The sequence below is a fragment of the Oenanthe melanoleuca genome, chromosome 9 (genome assembly GCF_029582105.1).
Source record: "Oenanthe melanoleuca isolate GR-GAL-2019-014 chromosome 9, OMel1.0, whole genome shotgun sequence".
Lineage (NCBI taxonomy): Eukaryota > Metazoa > Chordata > Aves > Passeriformes > Muscicapidae > Oenanthe > Oenanthe melanoleuca.
Window position 1 is genome coordinate 8,530,941 of NC_079343.1, and position 23,221 is coordinate 8,554,161.

The window sequence follows — 23,221 nt, forward strand, 5'->3', positions numbered from 1 at the left end:
CCATCCACCCTGTGTGTTCTGGGAAGCAAGAGACCCTCTGACCAAAGCCATCCTGCTCCAGCCTTCCCTCTACATACCCAAATATACCTGCTCTGCTGCAGCAAGTGGCAGGTTGGGCCAATGCCAGAGACCTATGGGAGACCTGAATGTGCTGTGCCAAAAGAGACCAGAATCACCATCACCAGAGCACAGCAACAGATTGGAAAGGGGAGTGTCGTTTTCTTCATTTTACACAGAGTAGGCTGAGATACAGAAACATGTTGGATGTTGTCTTAGACTAAAGACTGGTGGTTATACACAGAAATAATTGCAGATTTCAAAATTCTAGGAAGTACTGATTACATTGTGCCAAAGGAATAAAGAATCCCTAATCACACCATAAGTGTATTATAAATTTTTTACCTCTTGATTTCTGTTCTTTTACTTGGAAGGTTTCTGTTATCCAACTTGAGATGACAGAGGTGACCGAGGACACATTATGGGCCAGAGGCTGTGATGGATGAGCAGCCTAATGACCCACAAAAACCAATCCTGACTTGAAGATTCTTTATCCAAATTTCTCTCAGAATCACAAATGGACTGGAAAAAAGCCAAAAGAATCAATTCACTAATCAAAGAAGGGCTAAAGCAAGAATAAACTCAATTCCAGTATGATTTACTTTGTACAATATTGATGTAGTATATAGGTACTAACATGAGGTTTGGATAACTTACCTGAATTTCATCTCCAAATGAGATAGTTGCTAATCTTTGCTATTAAAATCATTGTATTGTTTATTTAGGTGTCATACAATGAGACAAAGAAAAGATACTAAAGTACTGGAAGAGAGGATACTAAAGTTCTTACTGTAATTACAAATCCCACCAGTGACTTAGGTTTTATAAACCTTAAAATGAGTTTCATTTCAGTATAATAGAAATTAATTTATAAATGGAAGGCAGTAAGCATACCTATAGAATTCTTAGATGATATGGTGTTTATTCCCCTCAGGTACTGCTGGCTGGCTGAGCTGTGGGGATCAGTCTGTGGGTCCAGGACCACCTCTTGCCCTGCAGCAGGCATGGGTGCTCCTTGGAATCACAGCTTGGAGAGAAAACCAGGAGATAGGCCATCTGTTGTGCTGGCCACTGCTATCTCCAACAGGTGTGTGTTTGAACAAATATTTGATATTGTCCAGGAAATACAGAGGGGTTTGTGTACAGTTTTCTGTGCTAAACTAGTCCTCTACACACAGCAGTGGGGATACAGCAGGGCACAGAGTTTTGTTAATTCTCTTCTCCTTGGCCTGGCTCTGACCAGCTTTGGCTCATGAGGCAGGTTTTGAAAAGAGATCTGGTTTATTATCTGTGAGGTCACAGGGGAGTCACTGGTGGTGTGGGACAGAAAGGCTGTGGGGAGTTTAGAGGAGGCTGTGGGAGGGCAGAGACAGCACAGGGCTGGTGGGAGGGCTGTGACTGCCAAGAAATCAGCACTTCTGTAGCCTGGTGTAAGGCCTTGGCCCAGATTTTGATGTGTCTATTGAACACACGCAGCACTGGAGGGCTGAGGATCACAGACAGAGCCATGAGTACAGTGCCTTAGAGTCACCACAAAGGAGCAAAACCCTCCCTGCCAGACAGGCACAGAGCCCTGGCTCAGTACACAGACCCCTAGAGCCTTCCACAGCCCCTGCACCAAGCAGCAGCAATGCGGTGGTGGCACAGGGCTTCCAGCAGCCACAGGGCTGCCTCTGCCAGTCTGGCTGAGGGAGGACAGAAGCTCATCTTTATCAAGGGGAGAGGGGTTTTCTCCAAATAGCTCTTCATTGTGTTCCCTCAGGACTCTCAAATCACTCAAACCTCTCACTCTACAAATAATTATTTAAAAAATAAACATAGGAAATGAGATAACTCTGCCAAGCACCAAACCCCACAAATTCCTTGCACCCAACACCAATTACTGTGTTCCTGTTAGCATCCCTGTCCTTTAGCATCCCTGTTATCTGCTGTCCTTTCCTCTCAGACAGGCTGGGTGGCTGCAGACACAGCCTGGATCATGGCAGCCCATGCAGGGAGCTTCACTTCCTGCCCATAAGCAGCTCCTGGCAGCAGCTCCAGCTCAGCAGCATCGAGTGTAAAGTGCTGCTTCCCCCTACAAACCTCCTGTCCATGGCTATTGGTGGCTATGGCCTCCACCATTTCTGCTCCTGCTCTGCTGAGGGCAGTTCTAAGAAACCCTGGGCAAGAAACCTCCTCTCTTGTCTGTCTCCCGGCTCTTTGCCCTGCGGAGGGTGGGACCGGGTGATCCCGGCCGTGCCGGGCAGTGTCCGGCCGGGATGACCGCGCTTTCCTGCAGCTCCAGCAGCGGGAGCCGGGCCGGGGCAGCTGCCGTGAGCTGCCGTGGTGCCCGGGATGCTGCTGGAGCGCTCGGGATTCCCGGCACAGCCGCAGCTGCGGGGAACGCGCCTCCTGCGGAAAACAGCCGAGCCCGCGGGGGCGCGGGGGGACCGGCACCGCTCCGAGCGCCCGCGGCCACCGGCTGCCACCGCTGCCACCGGGTGCTGCGGGGTGTCACCGGGTGACACCGGGTGACACCGGGTGCCGCCGCCGCGGGCGAGCGCGGCGGGGCCGGGCCTGGCCGGGCCGCCTCCCCCCGGGCCGGCAGCGGGCGGCGCGGCGGGACCGGCGGCAGCGGCAGGATGGTGAGCGGGGCGGCGGGGGCGGGCCGGGACAGACAGACACACAGACAGACGGACAGCTCCTGCCGGGGACAGATAGGCAGACACGTAGCTCCTGTCGGGGACAAACAGCTGCGGCCGGGGACAGACGGGCAGCCCCTGCTGGGGACGGACGGACAGACAGACAGGGAGCCCCTGGCGGGGATGGAGAGACAGACAGACGGGCAGCCCCTGCTGGGTACGGACAGACAGACAGACAGGCAGGCAGGTAGTCCCTGCTGGGGGCGGACAGACAGACAGACAGGCAGGCAGGTAGTCCCTGCTAGGGACGGACGGACAGACAGACGGGCAGCCCCTGGCGGAGACGGACAGACAGACAGACGGACAGCCCCTGCAGCGGTCTCCCAGCCCGAGAGCAGGGCGCTGAGCGCCGTGCCGGGACAGGATGCTGACCCGCAGGCTCGGGGCCGTTGGGACCGAGCCATCCCTGGGCTGGTGCCGCTCTGGGAGCGCTGCCCGAGCCCCACGGCTGCGGCACTGCGGGGATGCTCTGCTCTGCTCTGCTCTGCTCTGCTCTGCTCTGCTGTGCTCTGCTGTGCCCCCTGTGCTGTGCTGTGCTCTGCTGTGCTGGGCTGTGCTGTGCTGTGCTGTGCTGTGCTGTGCTGTGCTGGGCTGTGCTGTGCTGGGCTGTGCTGGGCTGTGCTGTGCTGTGCTGTGCTGGGCTGTGCTGTGCTGGGCTGTGCTGGGCTGTGCTGTGCTGGGCTGTGCTGGGCTGTCGTGGGCTGTGCTGTGCTGTGCTGGGCTGTGCTGTGCTGTGCTGGGCTGTGCTGGGCTGTGCTGGGCTGTGCTGTGCTGGGCTGTGCTGGGCTGTGCTGGGCTGTGCTGTGCTGGGCTGTGCTGTGCTGTGCTGGGCTGTGCTGTGCTGGGCTGTGCTGGGCTGTGCTGTGCTGGGCTGTGCTGTGCTGCGCTGGGCTGTGCTGGGCTGTGCTGTGCTGTGCTGGGCTGTGCTGGGCTGTGCTGTGCTGTGCTGTGCTGGGCTGTGCTGGGCTGTGCTGTGCTGGGCTGTGCTGGGCTGTGCTGGGCTGTGCTGTGCTATGCCCCCTGTGCTGTGCTGTGCTGTGCTGGGCTGTGCTGGGCTGTGCTGGGCTGTGCTGGGCTGTGCTGTGCTGTGCTGGGCTGTGCTGGGCTGTGCTGGGCTGTGCTGGGCTGTGCTGTGCTGTGCTGGGCTGTGCTGTGCTGGGCTGTGCTGTGCTGTGCTGTGCTGGGCTGTGCTGTGCTGTGCTGTGCTGGGCTGTGCTGGGCTGTGCTGTGCTGTGCTGGGCTGTGCTGGGCTGGGCTGTGCTGTGCTGGGCTGGGCTGTGCTGTGCTGTGCTGGGCTGTGCTGTGCTGGGCTGTGCTGTGCTGTGCTGGGCTGTGCTGGGCTGGGCTGTGCTGTGCTGGGCTGTGCTGTGCTGTGCTGGGCTGTGCTGTGCTGTGCTGGGCTGTGCTGTGCTGGGCTGTGCTGTGCTGTGCTGGGCTGTGCTGGGCTGTGCTGTGCTGGGCTGTGCTGTGCTGTGCTGTGCTGGGCTGTGCTGTGCTGGGCTGTGCTGGGCTGTGCTGTGCTGTGCTGGGCTGTGCTGTGCTGGGCTGTGCTGTGCTGGGCTGGGCTGGGCTGGGCTGGGCTGTGCTGTGCTGTGCTGTGCTGGGCTGTGCTGGGCTGTGCTGGGCTGGGCTGTGCTGGGCTGTGCTGGGCTGGGCTGTGCTGTGCTGTGCTGTGCTGGGCTGTGCTGTGCTGGACTGTGCTGGGCTGTGCTGGGCTGTGCTGTGCCCGCTCTGCAGCCCCAGCTCTGCCAGCACAGGGCACTCGGCTCCTGCCCTGCCAAACACCCCTCCCTGCTTGCTCTCTCTTGCTGAATGCTTGTGAATGCTTGTGAATGCTTGTGAAACACTGAGGAAAACGCTGCGCTGTTTACTGAAAGATAGAATGGCTGTCCAACGTTATTACTCTCTCTTTAGGCCGTCAAGCATTATTTTATAATATATAATATAATAATAATAATAATAATAATATAGAATTAGCAGGGGATCTGAAATACAAAAAGGTGTTGAGGCAGTATTTGAAAAACTAGTACATCTTTTCCATGTTCATGTATTTGTTTTTGCAGTATGGATTTATTAACACGTGCCTGAAGTCTTTGGTGGTTGAAAAGTATGGTGAAGAAACATGGGAAAAATTAAGGTAATGTGTTCCCAATAAAGGTAGTTGAAAAGAAAGTGCTCAGGGATTCAGCAGCAGGGCATATAATTTCTTATTGGTAAATGGTAGCTGATGTGATCTCAGGTGATTATTAGGATAGCTAACAGGGCAAATGCAAGAGTTTCTTGCCTTGTAACACTTCATCCTCTGATACTAATTTGTCCCAATTAATTTGTCATATCAGATAATTAAAGATGACATTTAGTCTTATACACAATTTTGCAATAGATGTGCTGGCTCACTTCTTGACAATATCAAGAAGTAATTAAAATGAAAAGATGTCATCCTTAATGTAAAGTGAGTTTAATTCCAGTACTCAGAAAAGCAGCTACATCTGAATCATAAATCATCTGGTTCCAATCTTCCTGCCATGAGCAGGGAACCTTCCACTAGACCAGGTTGCTTGAAATCCCATTTAATCTAGCCTTGTATCATCTCTGGTTTTGTCTTGTTTTTGTGAGCTATATGGTACTTCCAAAATATATAAATGATACTTAGGTCCTATATAATCCATCCACCATATATTATCATCCATTGAAGCCAATATAAAAAAAATCAGCAGGTTTGGGGAGCCCCAAGAGCTTGATATTGTGGCCACATTGAACAACAAACCAGTAGACCAGAAGACAAACTAAGACCCCTCTTGCTCTAGCAAGTATGATGTCCTTATCCTTGGAAGAGTTTGCTGTAATACCATAATGTGAAATAGCAGAAATGGTGAGGTGGACACTTTTGTTAAAGCAATTTAATTAATTTAAAGCAATTTAATATTAAACTTATATCATTAGGTGAAGTAGTGTGTTCCAATAACCCTTGAGGGCATTCACAGCAAACAAAACTTAAAAATGCCAGTTGGGTCACCCAAACATGTTGTATTTACTGCTGAGACAAGAATATTTTCTTCTCTGTTGCAGGCTGCAGGCTGGAGTCCAGGATTCTTTCCTGACTTTTGAGGTTTACAAAGATGAGATCACAATGCAGCTTGTTGACAAAGCCTGCAAAGTATTAGGTATGTGCTAGCTTGCCTCAAAAATGGAACATCCTGGGTCAAGCCTGAGACTGCAGCCCAGGTTTTGTCTCCTGTGCCCTTGGGAATGCCTTCCCTGTGTTGCAAGTTTTCTGCCTTCAATCTTAATCCACCTGACAGCATTGCAAGAATTTCCAAACCTTTCTTGTTCCTTAAGGTATCTTTATTTTGCCAGGTGTTCCTGCTGACCTTGTTCTGAGGGAGTTTGGAAAGTATTTCTTTGAATTCTGCAAGCGCTCAGGCTATGACCACATGCTGAGGACACTGGGTGGAAATCTCTACGAGTTCATAGAGAACCTGGATGCATTGCACAGCTACCTGTCCCTTTCTTACCAGGCAAGTCTGAGTAGTAACTGCTCAGCAGGTAGGGATGGACTCTGCTAGAGTTCATAACACAAGGAACAGCATCTCACAAGTGTGAATAAATAATGAAAAAACCACCAAAGCATTGTTCTCTTCTGCTGTGTTCTGAAACAGATTACTCCCAATGTTACAACCATTTCTAAAAATGATTGGTTTTGACTATTCCTCAACATAGGTAGTATTTACTACATTGACTCTAATACATAGCAGATTTTTTTTCACAGGTGAAAGTATTTAATTTTCTGCTTTTTAGCTTGTTTATATTACAATTTATGTTATTAAGGCCTGAGAGGCTTTTGTACAAGTGGAATTCTTCGGTAGACTTTTTCAGAAAAAAGATACTGAGGTTTTGGTTTTATTTGTTTTTTTCCTCAGGAGATGAATGCACCATCTTTTAGAGTAGAAAAGAATGAAGATGGGTCAATGCACTTACATTACTATTCAGACAGAAGAGGTCTGTGCCATATTGTGCCAGGTAATGAAACTAAATGCAGAGTACAGATCAATGCAATATCTATACAGAGTTATCAGATATCTGCAGATGCACTCAGAGTTCAGTATCTTTTTTCAGATGAGGCCTGGCCATGGAATTGAAGCCTGGTAGAGCTCAGACACCTGAACTCAGTATTTCCCTACTGCCTGATCACTCCTAGCTCACAATAACTTTCATCAAAATTTATTGTATGACAACTCAGGCCATAAATGTCCATTTTTGCTATAGAATTCCCTCCCTGGAAGAAAAATTAAAGTTCATGGTGTGTGTTGTGTCTAACTGGTTATTAATTCTCAGTGACTTGTTCTTTTAAAATTACAGTGAAGTAAAAACTCTAGTTGAGTTGAGGACATTCATCCTCCCTGTAGTATATCCAATCTGTAAAACTCCTACTGAACCCTGCTCCAAACTGGATCTTTCACCTGCATTTACCAGAATCTCCAGAGCTGTACTTGTGCAAGCATTAGAGAGCTATAGCTCTGGAAGAGATGATCATATTCCTTACTTTCATAAATGATGCTGAATTCAGAGGTTCATCAAAACTTCCCCCATGTCAAAACTTATTTGATATTGAAAGCACAGAATTATCTGGAATTTCAGACAGGGCTTTTGATGTCATTTTGATGTCCAGTATTTTGCCTGATACCTAACCAGAAATGAGAGAACAGATTGTGCATCTGCATGAAAGGTATTTCCTTCCTTTCAAAATATAATACTCTTCAATGGCTGAAATAGATTGTGTAGCAGAATCTCTTTAGACTCCCTGCCCTCTTTGGGTTGATGGGAATTGATATTTTTTCTCTATGGCTGCTTGAACACATTCTTCAGCTCTCCTGCTGAGCTGCTCCTAGTGAAAATCAGCAAGAGCTCAGCCAAGGCAAGAGCAGCAGTAGCTTTAAAGCTGATCTCCTATGTGCATATTCTCATCATGGCAGTGGTAGCAAGGACGACATGAGGTGCTTTCTTCTTCCAGAGTTCTTTGGAAAAGTGATTTCTGAAACAGTGCAATTCCACTGAGGGCCCTCTAAAAGGGGAATTGAAAAGGTTTTGTTCTTGGCAATACCTTGTCTTTTGTTTCCCCTTCAGGAATCATCGGTGCAGCGGCCCTGGATTTTTTTAACATTGAGATTTCAATGAAAATAGTCAATCAAACAGAAGAAGAAGAAAGAACTGGGAAAAAAGAACATATTGTATTTCTTGTCACTCAAAACCCTCTATTTCCATGCAAGGGAAGAAAGGAATTTTCTTCCTCATCTCAATGTCTTGTTGACTCTGAAAAACAAATTGAGAACCAACTGAATAAAGAGGTATTTTAATATTCATTATCACCATATTACTAAAATATATTTAAAATAAAAACACCCTTGAATTTCCCTTTGGCTATATTTCAACAGGACCTTGAAAAGGCCAAGAATGCAAATGGAGACACAGGAAACTCTGTTTGTCCTGTTAAGAAAAGTCACTGGAAAACATTAAGAGGAATAATCACATTAGGAAAAGGTGAGAGATCACTCAGAGGGAGCTCATCATCACTTCTCAGTCTCTTCAGTTAGAAAGTCAGTAAGCCTCCCTATCCCCATCCACCCATCCATTTTGAAGTTACCATTTATATTTCCTCTGCAACTTTTCAAAATGTTTCTGGTTAAGTTTCTTTCGGTTTGACATTGATGATCAAAGAAAAATTGCAGATAATAAGCATGCTTAGTAATGACAGAGACTTAAATGGAATATGACCTGTCACTTTTGTCTCTTAAACAGGGCTTTCATCTGAAAAGTGTTCTTCTATAAAATGCCATTGTGTGGTGAACTTGATTCTTCTCATGTCACTTGATTTAAGATGCTGAATTTAGAAGTGTGCTTTTTTAACTTGGTGGATACTACTGCTTTCCTAAATTATCAGCTGTAGTAAATTTTGAAAGCCAAATTACATCCTCCACCACCAAAAGTCTACTGCTAATCTAGCAATCTCTGTTCTTACCTCGATGTATTAGATGTTTACATATGTTTATAAAATGGAAGGAATTTTTCCGTTAGGATTTTTTGATTTCCCAAAAGAATGAAAATCTAGCTCACTTTGCTAAAATGTCTGCATTCTGGGATGAGTGAAAAATTGAACCTGGTATCACCTGGTGCTGTGTCACATGCATTACAAGAGCAGATATACTAAGAAGAAATTAATATGTATTTAAAATAAAATTTTAGACTAGCATTATTACTAAAAAAAAATTTTCTTTAGTAGCTATAAGTGTGAGTTATCAAGAGCCAGATTTTGATAAATTAAAAACCCATACTGACTTCCTCTGAAGCAGGAAAAAAGCTAGGTTCTAAGTTTGTAATGTTTTGCACCAATCTCCTGAGTGACACTTGAATGTTTGTTCTCAGCAGAACTTACTGGAGTAACTGTCATAGCCACCTTTGGGGGGAAAGAGATCACTGGAAGTAATTATCCTTTTGATTCTGGTGGGTTACTGGGAATCCAAGTTTATACCATGAGGATCAAAGGGTTTGGGTGCTTCCTTCAAAAGATGAGCTCTTTTGATATTTTACCCATTGTGTGCCTCTTACAAAAGTATCTGCTGGTAAGCACCAAGTACTGTGCACATTTGTGACCATTTTGTAAAAAATCTCAGGGTAAGTAAAACAGAACCCAAACAGTAACTCTACCTCTGTGCTATGGCCATGGTACATATGGTTTATTGTATAGGAGACTGAAACCCAGATCACAGTGCTGTTTTTCCTCCAAGTGTTCCTTGGTAGCTGGCAAAGTGTATTAAATCCACTTCTGTGCACATTTTTGTAGGATGAACCTGTGTTATATTGCTATGGCATCTGCAGACTCATAGAGAAGTAACATCCACAGTTGTTCATCTATTTTTATTTTTTTGACATAATTTCATGCATCTGTGTCTTTTTTGTGCTAAAGTTTTAAACACTCAGCCAACTCAGATTGGTTGCTAATCAGCTGTGGATTGCACTGCAGATCCTTTAGCACAGATGTGTGCACATTTCTGGGCCCACACACTGTTTGCTTTCTCTTCACTCACTAAGTTATAGGGTCCTGTCCCACTGGGTGATAAAAAGTAATGCTGATTGGTTTTATGAGGTGCAGCCACATTAAAATCTACACATTTATCTCACCACAGGTAAGCTCCTGAGAGGGTTTGATCCTGTTTATCCCAAGAGCCTCTGGATTGACACAAAAACATTTTGCAATGGACTTCCTTTTCATATGGTTTTTGACAAAGAGGTAGGACAAGCATGTGGTCAGGGCCCTTAGTTTGCATAAACCTTGTAGTAATTTCCCTGTATTTTGACTGTCCTGCTGTTCCCTGTGTGTGTGCTCTGTGTGCAGTGTGCACTCACTCACAGGATTTGCAGAAATACTCTGTACAGAGCCATGCTCTATCACTGCAAATAGGAATCTCCTTTGAATTTACTGAGTTTACCATGGCTGAAACAGCTGCAGATATGCCAGCAAGGTTTATTGCAGCAGTCTATCTGTTACCAAATAGTGAGCAGAATTTTTTGAGGTTTCTGCTCACCTTCTTGTCCCTGGGTATACCAGAGACATGTCCCATCCTTTAAGCTGGCTTTGCATTTAGAGTTTCCCCCTCTCCCCCCAGTTAGTAATCTATCCCAAGGCTTTAAGGGCTTGGCTGGCAGCTGAGGCTCTTTGTGCTTCCTGAGTCCACTCCTATGTGCTTGTGCTGGGCAAGCCCAGAACCTGCTGCATCAGGCAGCATGCACCTTCACTGGGAGCCAAAAATCTCTTTACCTTGTGGGGCAGGGTTGAGTCTCTTCTCCTGTGCACACATTCTCTGCAGCCCCTTGGCAGGGCTGCCCTCTGCCTGGCTCCCAACTCCAGCTCCTCTTGCTCCAAACCCTGTGGAGAGAATGTTGGCTTAAGGCAGGAGCAAAGAGAGGAGAGGCTGAGGATGGGACAGTGAAGAACCCTGAATACATTCCCCCCAGGGAACGTGTTTTGGCATCCTGCTGATTGAGATTCTAGAGCACAGAATCTGCTTCATGCCACTGCCCACATCAGCAAAACACAGACTCTTAAACCTCTCAAGAAGGCCAGTATGCACAATTCAATAAAATTACTAGTGTGCAAAGAAGATAAGTCCTACACCCATTAGTGGTAGCCAGGTCAGAGCTTCAGTAACTGATGACAAGCAGAGAAGAACATTCCTGCAGAATTTAAGAGCTCACATATGGTCAGCAGACTAAAGGAAAATGATTAAACCCTTACACTTCGTTAAGAGAAAGTAAGCCATGGCACCTATTAGAAAATTAATATTTGCCAAGGCGTTTTATGCCCCAGTTACTTTTGTTTTGGAATACAAGACACACTGGTATCTCAAATTTTCTCCTGCAGCTACCTGTAAGGCTGTTTGTGAGGTCTACACAAAAGCAAGCAGAGAAAATAGCAGGTAGTTTTGGGGGTTTTTCACAATTGACAAGAAGGAGCATTTTAATAAGAGCATTCCTTTCTTGGGGCTTTGCCTTGCCATGAAGGGCATGCATTCAGAGCTGTGTAGTACTACACTGACAGGGTAGAAACTCTGCTCAGAAATAAACCATGTGCTCCAGAAAGGCTAAGTGTGTGGAAGTGTATAATGACTGATCATCTGTTGCTTGTTCTGAATCCAAAAGGACATGAATTGTAACATTGGTCCATATTTTCTTTCTAAGCTCAAAGTGAAGCAAGCTGGGGTGAGCATTCAAAAGATTGTCCCTGGCATTCAGACCATGGGCATCTCCTTGGATCAGTACTTCAGGATCATTCACCCAGAAGTTCCCTTCACCATCTCCAGCATTCAGAAGTTCATCAACAGCCAATTTGTTTTCCAGACTAGAAGGGAGATGATGCCTGAGTCGTGGAGAGAGCGGCCAATGCTAGAGCTAAGAGGTACTTCACTGTTTTCAGTAGCACAAGGGCTCAAATGAAATCAGGAATTACACTGAGATGCACTCCTGACCCCACTCAAGTCCTATAAATAGCCTTGGGGTACTGAGGAGATTAGGTGGCTCTGTTTAGAGAAACAGTTGATGCTTGAACACAAATTCTGCTATCACCTCACCAGATTTTGAAGCCTTTCAGTCAGAAACAACTCTGCTCCTCTTTGAAAGGCTTAGAAATATGGTGGTTTTCTGATGCTGCAAAACCCACATGTGAATCCATGATTTGTTCCTAATTTATGCCTTTGAGGGGAGTTATTTGCTATTGGCTGGGTTTCAAATGTGATTAAAATAGATTAGTTCTCTGTGCTTTTGTTTTTTGTAGCACATTTTCAGGTTCTAATTTCTGTCTTCACACACCCCCCAAAACCACGTAAGAGCTTACCAGTTAAAATTATCTCAGCAAAAAAGATACTGCATTTGCTTTATTTTTACTGAGAGGACTGAATATGGGATGATCCTCTGCTGAGTGTAATTAACTATAATTACATTTGGTTTAATTGTTCTGTGACTTCAATTTTTCTTTTCTGAGCTATGTAATGTGACCTAATTTTCTCTTGTTTCCTTTCACCTTTATGTAATAAGTGTCAAATCTTGTTTTCCTGAGATTCAGAAAAAAAAATTAAGCATTTAAGGACACCTTGAAAAAAGCAATGCTACGAAAACAAGGAACTTTGACTAGTCATGGGTACAACTTTCTCTTATGCTCTAGGGGTTAATTCACATGTATTTCTGATGTTTCAATCCTCTTAGTTTTAAAACTGGTCATCTAGTAGCCCTGGGGATAAGGTGAGGGAGAAAGAAAGAAAGAAATAGGAATTCCTAGATTGCTGTTTAGAAAACAATGACACTTATGAAGCAAGTCAATAACAACAACAACAACAACAACAACAACAACAACAACAACAACAACAACAACAACAACAACAACAATAATAATAATAATAATAATAATAATAATAATAATAATAATAATAATAATAATAATAATAATAATAGTAATAATAATACCTCAACAAAAACCTAAAAAAATGGATCCCCCACCAAAAATCCTTTTTACCTTTCAGGCATTTTTGTAACTGCTTGTTTAGTTATGATAGTAACTGAAAGCTCCAACTCCCAGGGAAGAAAGTGCCATTGACGTTACTGGGACACAAATTATGCACTATGAAATTAAACTTCAAATGTTTTGCTTAATCACTGTGAGTCTCAGTTCCCCTGTGCATGATTCTGACTGATTGGCTTTGGGAACAGCTCAAGAGCTAGGAGGTAAGGAGGGGAAAATGCAGAGAGGAGGAGAAAGGACAGGAGAGGAGATGTGAACACTGGAGTTGTGAGGAGGAGGGACTTGAATCATAGTTGGGCTCTGCCCAGCACCTGCAATGAGGGAGTCACTGTTTCCTGGGTTCCAAAATTTTGTTATTTGCCCAGTGTGGCTTCTCAGGAGAATTCCTAGGAAACAAATCCCCGTGATGATGCAGACCCTACCGAAACCCACTGTCCTTAGAGCTCATCCCCTGCAATGAGCAGCAGTTCTGCTGAGCCCCCGTGGGTGGGCCCAGCGCTGAGAGCCTTGCCCCACGGCTGCTGGCAGGGCAGATGATGTGGATGGAGCCCCTGCAGTGCATGCTGTACCTGTGCTCGCCCCTGCTGCGCACCCTGCACGAGCTGGAGGAGCGGCAGATGCACCTGGCCGACATCGCGCCCCACGACGCCACCAGGGACCTGATCCTGCTCAACCAGCAGCGCCTGGCCGAGATGGAGCTCTCCAGCCAGCTGGAGAGGAAGAAGGAGGAGCTGCGCGTGCTGTCCAAGCACCTGGAGGAGGAGAAGAAGAAGACCGAGGCTCTGCTCTACGCCATGCTTCCCCAGCACGTGGCCAACCAGCTGAAAGAGGGCAAGAGAGTCGAGGCAGGTGAATGAGCAGGATGCATTGGGATGTGGGATTTGTGCAGCAGGGGATGGGCATACAGAGATTGGAGTGCTGGCCACTGCCCTGGAGTCCATCCTCTGCCTGTGACATCCATGTGTGGGAGGATGATCACAGACCCTTCATTTCACTGATAATAAAAATTAGGCGATTCTATCAAAAAAAGTTTTGGGAGCTCTTTGCCAAAATTGTTCCTTAGGTGGTGAAAGGTGGTAGTAGCTGCCCATTCAGTGAACAAAAGTCAGTGTTTCAAATCTGAGATTTTGGTTTTATACAGGACATTGAAAGTGGTCTTTGCTAGAAAATTCTCTTACTACCTCTTTGTTATCCATAAATGTAGGATCATGATGATTCCCGTTGTTAAGGGTAGCAATAACATGCTTAAATTCCCTTTAGTCAGCACATATATAAAATTAAGGATAATGAGCTAAGTGTATCCTGTATTCAGATGTTTGGGTTGTTTGAGATGTGCAATTATATTTGATACATTCTTCCACTGACACCTCTCCTTCATCTCAGGATGATTATTACAACTGAGAGGCCATAGAATGATCTTTTCAGGCAAGTCTCAAACAGATTCCATGATTGTCCATGACAAATACCACTGCTCTTTGTGCCCACAGGAGAGTTCAAGGAGTGCACTATACTGTTCAGTGATGTGGTGACCTTTACCAACATTTGTGCCCAGTGTGAGCCTATTCAGATAGTTCTCATGTTAAATTCAATGTACCTGAGATTTGACAGACTGACCACAGTGCATGATGTGTACAAGGTAGGTACTGAGCAAAAAAGGCTGCAGAAATTTTTGCTGTGTTTTTTTTGTTTGTCTTTTGTTTTTGTTTGTTTTGTTTTTAAATGTACTTAAATCCTCTTCACCACAGCATGATTGTTGATTAAACCATAAAATATTACCTATTTGTAGTGGCCACACAAACTGAAAAACAGGGAGAAGTGGAAGTTATTGGACGAGAACCCAACTTCTATCATAGGCTAAAGTCTCTTTCCTCAATGCTAATACCAGAATGGCTCTTCTTTCACACCTCTCTCCCTCCTTTCTCAAATGCCTATCCTACATGCAAAATTTGCCTAGTTCTTTTACTTAAACCTCTTCTAAATAGGTTAACTATGTCATTGTATCTTTTGGTGGAAATAGCATTATAAGCAATACCCAGACAATAGCTAGATTTTCATTTCATGGAGATCTTCAGCAATGCTGGAAAGATCACAGCCCTGGCTGGCCTATAATAATAGCATTATTAACACTTCCAGAGGTACCAGGTTTGATGTGCTGAAGAGCAGTTCCTAAGTTCCTATCTGTCCCCAGTTCATTAAATATTTAGGAAGGCAGAAATAGTGAAGGGTGAAATCCAAATCTTATTCATTCCTTGCTCAGGCAAGGCTTGCAGTTCACCCACAATAAATTGTACTGGGAAATCAGAAGTGTTTCTTCCTTGGCAAGGAATCTGTATTGAATAATTGAAGCATCCAGGATATGGCCCACAGATTTCAGGATAAATTAGCATCATATTCTGTCTAAATCATCCATCATAAGTAAATGATCTGTCACTATAATAATCCCCTTTTGAAGCCTGTATATAACTCCTATTAAAGTTGAAGGAGGTTACTGGAGTACAGAGAGCAAGGATGAGATTACTGTTGCAGGGAATTGGGAAAGAAATGAAATAGTGACATTGATCAGAGAAACTTGGCCCAAGCTTATAAACATCTGAAGTTATGAATAAATCTTGTTAAATTAAATCTTCTACTAGGGCTGAAAAATAATTAGTGTATCTATTTGCATTAGTAGCTTTTAACAGTTGTTTTTAATTTGTTACAGAAAATTACTGTATCACTGTGGGTTTGGCTGTGTGGTAGAAGGCATGGACAGGAACACCTTCTTTGAAATTAGTGTGCTGAACTGTTTTAAGTCATTGTGCTAATGAACAAATCCAAATATTAAATTATGTTTCCACTCTCCTATTGGTGTTAATTTTTAAGAAAGCCAATTAGTCTAATCTAAAAGATCTCTTGTTTACTGCTGATAAATGGGCCAGTGAAGCCTCCCAAGAGCAGTTTAGAAAATTTCATTACTGTGTAACAGACTTTTACAGTGGATTTTAAACATACAAGAATTCTTTGTTTTGAACAGGTCTGTTCTATTCCCAGCAGAGTTTCTGGTATGGGAACAAAATCCAAAGTATTTCTCAGGTAATATAACAGCTAGTTCAAGGAGACTGGATGCCTGAAGGAGGATGAACCCTTCAGCATTTGTCTCACAGGCTGCAGCTGATGGGGAAAACAGCTGGTTGTAGGGAAGGATGCTCTCAAATTGTTTAGCTCACACTGTGCTCTGTGACATCCTGGAGACTGGAGGTTCCTTAATTTTGTGTGACCCTCTTAATCATAACCAACAGTGAATGGGCTCCCTTGCTTTATTGTGGCTTTTAAAAATAAATTTCTCTCAAATAAGAAATACACTTTTAGCACCAATTGTGAATTAGAGCTAATTAATAGCACTCATCTATCAGGAGTCTGTGCCTCAGGCTAGCTCTTTGCACATGGGTCTGCCCTGGGTAAGAGGAAGGCAAACAGTCTGACACTTGCACAGCAGCCCTTTCTCCTTAGTGTCTCTCACACTGGTATCTAAAGTGGGTCAAGTGAGCAGGGACAGAGTGCAATGAAATTTTCAGTGTAGAGTGAAAGAGAGGATCTCCATCTCAAGGAAGCTCATGTGTGCTAAAGCTTTTCAGTGACTGGAAGCATGTTTTAAGAGAAAGGGGCAGTTGGTGCAGGTTCAAGAGCCCTGAACAGCACTCACTCACCTGAGTGACACAGCTGGCATGCTCATGTCCCTCTCACTTGCAGGTGGAGACCATTGGAGATGCCTACATGGTGGTGGGTGGGGTCCCCGTGCCTGTGCCCACTCACGCTGAGCGAGTTGCTAATTTTGCCTTGGGCATGATAATGGCAGCCAAAGGAGTACAGAACCCAGTTTCTGGAAATCCTATCCAAGTGAGTCAACACAAAGGTGCATGTTTGTCTGTGTGCTTCTTGTGCTGAGCTTCTGGTTGATGTATTGCAGAGCTGCTTGTGGCTCCCCCTTGGCTCTGGGCAAGGCCCACGTGGGCACATTTTCATGAAGAGCCTCTCCCTGTGGATATCTGATCCCATACTGGTGTCCAGAGCTGTGCTGAGATGAACTTTTCGGTGGCTGGATAGCGTTAAGGAGGATGTCAAACACCAAGTGACGTTTCTGGGGGTGTTTTATGTCTTTGTAAAGATTCGAGTTGGGATCCATACAGGTCCTGTGCTGGCAGGGGTGGTTGGAGAGAAGATGCCTCGGTACTGCTTGTTTGGGGACACGGTGAACATCGCCTCCCGCATGGAGAGCCACGGCGTCCCCAGCAAGATCCACCTCAGCTCCAGTGCCTACCAGTGAGTAACTGAGGAGCCTTCACCTGCCCAAATCCTGGCTGAAATCCACTGCCTGGGCAGCTGCACTTTCAGTGTAGAGGTGCTTAGTCACTCGTTCAAGCAGCTTGTAAAGGAAAGTCACTGCTTGTAATGACTTCTATTTTTTTTTCCTAATTATTCCAAATGTACTTCTATACATAAAAGCAAAGAGATTTGAGAGTCTCCATCCTAGAAAGCAAAATATTTTAAAAAAAATTGTGATAGCTTATTTGGAAATACTGGTAAATTGATGTAGGTGCTAGAAAGAACATTTAATAACAAAAGGTTTTAAATCTCTCTGATTGAGCATCATAATTTGCAGTCAAAATTTTATTTACACTTACTAAGGATTAACTGCTTAAACAGCTATCCTCTTCATGCTGTAATTTACTTTCCAGAAACTCATGTGTGTAAAAAATTAATACTACAGTTTCAAGAACTTTATGTATGCATAAAATCTGTGTGCAAGAGCAGAAGAAAAGACTAACTACAAAGGCAGGAGTACAACAATATTGTCTGGGCACATAGGAATGATGTTGGGAAAAATGAGAACTCAGCTGGCTTCTAAATGGACAACACAGTTCAAAGGCAGCTAGAGGAGCTTCTGCAATGTTGGAATATAAATAGAAGCATGGACCTGCTGTGGCAGGTGATTTAGTGACAGTGCTCTGAAGAAAGGCTGAGTTACTCAAGGCCTCTCTTGCTCTGGTCTTCACTGATGAGATCTCCAAGGTCCCTGCACCAAGAGTCAGGGTTCAAGGAGGAGGTGAGCCATGGGTGCTGGAAGAGGATCAGAGCAGTCTCAAATGCTTGGGAGCAGAAGGGATCTGAGGTGCTGAGAGCTGGGTGATGGCCCTGCAGAGCTGCTGCCTGTCAGCACCACAGCAGCTGAAGGAAGCTACAGCTGTGTGGAAAAATGGCAAGAGGGACACTGTGAAACTGTGGGGCTGATCAGCCTCATGTCAGTCCCAGTGAAAATAAAATGGCCATTTTTGGACACATGAAAAAGGCAATTGGGAATAGCAAGTCTGGATGTAAAATAGATTAGTCAATCATGCTTGACAGTCCTGATTGCCTTCTCTGATGAAATGGCTGGGGATAATTCTGGCTAGCTGATATTGGCTGCCTCAGTTCTTAATTTCTATTTACTGGTAAATAGGAACCCTCCAACATACTGAAGTATTTGACTATGTGAGCCATTAATTTTTGATCAGGTTGTGTGTGTCAGCCCATGAAAGCACAGCAGGCTTGAATAAACAGCTGAAACAAATCCTCAGTTGTTCACAAATTGAGACTCTTTTTCCCAGACTGTTGTGATATGATCACTCAGCTCTTTTAAAACATCAGTGTCATTTTTACTTGTCTTCATTTTTCATGTGTCATTTTGCTTCTGATACTTTAGGTGCCTAAAATACAAGAATTTTGAGATTACTGAAAGAGGAGAAATAGAAGTAAAAGGCAAAGGGAAAATGCACACATACTTCCTCATTAGAAACAAATCTGCAACTGAGAATGAGATTATGGGAAGGCCAATGAAAGATTTAGATTCTGGCCATGAATCTGTTCAGTCCATTCCAGAAGGCAAGATTGAAACTATGCCAAGTTCTCATCAGCCAGGTAGAGTCAACTCAGCACATATTTTCCTCCTTGAACAAATGAATGTTAATAAAATCCAGTTAAATGTCCTTTTGTGTTCTTCTTTCAGCTACTCAGACTCAGCAAAAGAAGGACCAGACCCCAGCTGTTGCAATGAAGTATGTTGATGGCCCCACAGATGCACAAAACAGCCTCAAAAGAAGAAATCAGATGAAAGTTGGAGATTTAACAGGTATTTAGTTACCATGTCACAAAGACCACAGAACTAGAAAATAACTGAGGCTAAATCTTGCAGTTCTTTACATTCATCTTCTGAATGACCATAGTTTTACTCAAGAAATTAGTGCCAACATATCCACATTATCCTTCTGCACAACCCTTAGGGCCAGACAAATTTCACCTTTGCATCAATCCCAGGTGTTGATTGTGCACTAGTGAGGAAGAAGCTGACAGCTGTCCAACCCTTTCTGGGAGTGCAAATAGAGTGGATGAACATTAGACAGCTCTTCACAGGGACAGACCCATGAACTGTTCATGCACACATCTTAGAAAAGATGTAGTTATGGGGGAGCCTTACCAGCTCAGGAGAGGCCTCAGTCCTGTCTTCTGCAGGGCTCAGAAGGATTTATTGCCATGCTCATGTTCTGTGACCAAAGTTCATTCTCCTTTGAGGAGGATACTGAGAGATAACAGGTTTGATGCCATAACAACCTAATCTAATGCAGCAAGTCTTGTAGTTCTATTTATGTGTTTTGTGGATTTTATACAGATTAAATATGTTGTCGCTAATTACTAGAAAATATTTTACTGCCTTCCCTCCCACCTGCTTAGATGTGGTGGTTAATCTAGTATGTGGTGTGCTGACAAACAGAAACCTCCCTGGTCCTTGAGAACTCACACTGCAGGAGCGTTTCCTTTCAGGCAAAACTTGTGATTCCAAAAGTGATGGGAGTCTCCATGGCAACCAGCATGCAGATGATGGTCCTCGTCCTCCAAACCAGGCAAGAGTCAAACCTGCAGCTGAAGAGCCACAGAATAGAAATGTTCGCTCTAATTTTTGCACTTTACTCTAAGTTTCTTACTTTTACATTAAACAGAGGAATTTTATTATGATTTTGTGCATTTTGCTCTTATGGGACTGATTTTGTATATAAATACCACATGATTTTGTAAAAAAATCCAAAAAACAAAACCAAAACAAAAAAAAAGACATTTCATCACAGTTTTCAGTAAAAATAAAACAGTGGAGGAAATTTTTTAAATCCATCTACATGGGCCATATAATACTCTCAGTGGAGAAAGAAATCCTTGCAGGATGCTTTGAAGATGCATTTTCAGCCTGTGCCACATCTTTGAATATCTTTGTAGAAATCATGTGTTGGTATCTGATGCAACAATTGAGAAAGAGGTGACTCATCCAGCTAGAAATATTCCTACTCAAATGAGCACTTGCCATAAAAGAAATATTCCCTGAAGTGACCATCTGTCTTGACTCCAGCACAGCCAACAACTTCCCCATGTAATGCTAGCAGCATTCACCTGTGCTTTAACTGCAAAAACAGCTTAATTTCCTAATGGATCTTTTGTTGGGTAAAGGCATTATGAAGTGGAAGTGGAGAATAGATGAAAAGAACCTGTATTTTTGCATCCTGAAGAGAGAATAATGTGTACTTGATAGCAGCCAACAGTAAAAATAGAGCATCTATGATCTCTGAACCAGCTCTACATACTGTGCATAGAAGGACATGGGAATGGTGGAGTTGCAAAGCTTTAGATTTGTCACAACACTCAAGGCCTACAGCCTATTTGAGATCTTCAAATGAGTTTCAAGTTTATTTCTCATTTTTTCACCCCAACTAAACAGAAAAAAATATTCAGGACTGCAGAAGGTGACTGTCAGTGCTAGAATTAATGTTGCTGTGTCATTGAAAACAACAGCATTAGAGATCAACATTACCTGGTATCAGAGGCTGCTCAGCTGAAATACTTCCATGCTGACATGTGCTTAGATTATGCCTGACCAGAAATGGGAGAGAAAAATTGAAGCTCATTTGTCAGGGATTTCAGAGAGAGGAGTAAAAATACAATGGATATAAAGGTTGAAGACAACATCATAAATTGTGCTGTCACTCCTATAAATGGAGCTTGGAATAGGTGGGTGACTTTGACAGAAGATGTGCCCTGCACACTGATTTATTACCTCTGGGTGTGGATTCATCGACTGAGGATGCAGGCATGAGACCAATGTGAACTCTGGGCAAGAACTCACTGGAGAAGGTGATAATGTTACTGCTCCTTGACAGTCTGGAGCATCACATTTCCACCTGTGTCTGCAGCAAGAGCAATGCTCTTTAAACTCCAGACAGAGAGCTAAGACTGATGAAAGACATCTCTTCCTCTTTATAGTATAGCCAGATGAAATTTCACCTGGTTAGATTTTTTTTTTTTCAAATCTCTGAGACAGGATCTCGGCAGCTCAGTCTACAGAACACTTAGTGCAATTAGAGCAGCAGAGGAGGATGCACAGAGTGAAACCATGGGTGCTGTGCTCCAGGGGGTTTACTAGGTGTGGTCCCATGCAATGAATACCTGCCAGCTTTTGGAGCACCTCAGGCACATCCTCTGACTTAGCTTCATCCAGAAGAGATCCACTTGTGTGCTGTGAGACCACTCTACAGTGAGAAACAAACATGGTAAGTGGGTTTGAGCAGGAAATCCCCTCAGGAGTGTACTCCTGGCTGAGTGAAATGCCATTGCAGGCACACCCTGTAACAGGAGCACCTTCCACCACACAGCTGAGCAGCACCATTCAGGGAGTCCAATTTTATGAATGGAAAGCTTTACTTATTTCTTTGGATTTTGTTATCTAAATATTGTTCATTATTTTGGCAAGGGAGAGATCTACTGTATGTTGATGCTGTGTCTAAGGGTTGCAATTGTTAAGCTGGGTGTCAAGATTTCAAACACTGGACTCTTTGCTACCCTCAGACACACCATCTAAATATCACCTTCACTCTTGGGAGTCCTCCCCATCATTCCAGTGCTCTTGGCTTCGTGCTTCTGTAGCACAACCATAGCTTTAAAAAGACTTTCCTGAAGAATGAGAATACCCAGTTTCCCTCACAGTGATGTAAAAGTGAAGTAACATTAAATCAGCACTATCCCAGTGATTGAAGTCAAGAAGGAACTCTGACAAGGCTTTTGTGTCTCCAGCCTAGAGATGTGTTTCAGTACTCTTGACTAATCTTGCTGATGAACAGAGAACACATCATTTAACAAATGGCAGTGAGGACTCTGTCATTACTGGCATTTGCTGTGGACATCTAAAGCCACTTTAGTCCCAAGCACAGGTGTGACACAGGAGCTGACATCTCTCAGTGGCCAGTGTGAATGCAGCAGGGAAGCTCTTGCTGTCTGGTGCTCCTGCAGTCCCACACCTCTGTGGCTGAACATCACTGACCACTTCTCTGAAAAAAGAATTTCCAGTTGGAAATGGTCCAACCACTCTGGCCACCAGTGAATAGGTTCTGGTGTATATTCTGAGGTTTAATACAGATATACTACAGAGTTTTAGGCAGAAGCCCAAACTCCTCTGAATTTGTATGGATCATCTTGGGAAGAAGAAAGAAAAGAACTGTGGCTTAATTGCTGCCAGCATCTCTCTGTCCTTTAGCACTTGCTTTGCTCAAACCTGCCCTTCTTGCACTGAACAATCTATGGGTGTTTAATAGTGGAGTGTTTTAATTGCCAGTAAGTGCTCCATGGTAAGTTACTTCATGCTGTACTGTGGTAAAAATGGTGTGCTCAGTGGTTTCTCTGTGGCATCTGCTGCAATCTGGTTCTTCTGGAGGTGCAGAGCTGGCTCAAATCTGCACAACTGCTTCTAAAAATTAATGTGCCTGTGCATCATCATGTGTTCTTAAATCTGTAAGCACTTGTAAAGACTACAGAAATATAATTAAAAAATAAATCTTTTCATTAATATACCGACTGCCATTTGTCAATGACTACTTTGATTCCTGTCCCTCTTTTCCCTTCCACCTTTTCTATTCTCTTTTTCCTCTAGGCCTACAAAAGTACTCAGTCTTTGTGTCAATCACATATCTACAGTGAATTGACAAAAAAGGGAAGGAGAATTCCCAGCACTGCTTCATGGAAGCTGAGGCTTAGAAAAATTAAGAGTTGAGATTTTGAAAGCTTTCTAAAGCATATGGATTCTCAAATCCCATTAAATCTGGTGTTGAAATCTTAACTGGAAAAGTTTGGGTACCTTAAAGGTTCAGGGGCCAGATTTTTCAGACTTCTGTTACTTTCCTAAGTGAAAACAACTGGATTTAGGGGCCTAATTGAACACATATGCAGTGTTTAATTCCCAAAAATTATGCTTTCCTTAAAACATTTATAAAGTACTTCCCTTTAAAGCCTTCTAAAATGTGCTGCTAGTAAACTTTCCAAACTGGAACCTCCTTTGCATTAATTTACTACTTCTGACATTACAATGCAT

The 23,221-nt window shown here is 44.1% G+C and overlaps 1 protein-coding gene across 1 annotated transcript; it reads left to right on the forward strand.

Annotated features, from left to right (window-relative positions):
* The first annotated feature begins 1,007 nt into the window (after positions 1 to 1,007).
* LOC130256784 (guanylate cyclase soluble subunit beta-2-like) lies at positions 1,008 to 22,769 on the forward strand. The gene is made up of 16 exons (XM_056498762.1): positions 1,008 to 1,144; positions 4,802 to 4,875; positions 5,808 to 5,902; positions 6,096 to 6,256; positions 6,659 to 6,758; positions 7,863 to 8,083; positions 8,171 to 8,276; positions 9,920 to 10,023; positions 11,472 to 11,688; positions 13,333 to 13,653; positions 14,292 to 14,440; positions 16,534 to 16,680; positions 16,949 to 17,103; positions 18,524 to 18,738; positions 18,827 to 18,949; positions 19,639 to 22,769. Exons 3-16 carry the CDS (start codon positions 5,869 to 5,871, stop codon positions 19,788 to 19,790), a joined length of 2,205 nt encoding a protein of 734 aa, XP_056354737.1. The 5' UTR covers positions 1,008 to 1,144; positions 4,802 to 4,875; positions 5,808 to 5,868; the 3' UTR covers positions 19,791 to 22,769.
* Positions 22,770 to 23,221: the final 452 nt, after the last annotated feature.

Bases quoted from the DNA above. Each gene is read 5' to 3' on its own strand.
- LOC130256784 (XM_056498762.1), top strand. From the start codon at position 5,869: ATGCAGCTTGTTGACAAAGCCTGCAAAGTATTAG. The intron at 6,759-7,862 runs GTAATGAAACTA...TTTCCCCTTCAG, and splicing joins TCTGTGCCATATTGTGCCAG to GAATCATCGGTGCAGCGGCC. The intron at 11,689-13,332 runs GTACTTCACTGT...GGCTGCTGGCAG, and splicing joins GCCAATGCTAGAGCTAAGAG to GGCAGATGATGTGGATGGAG.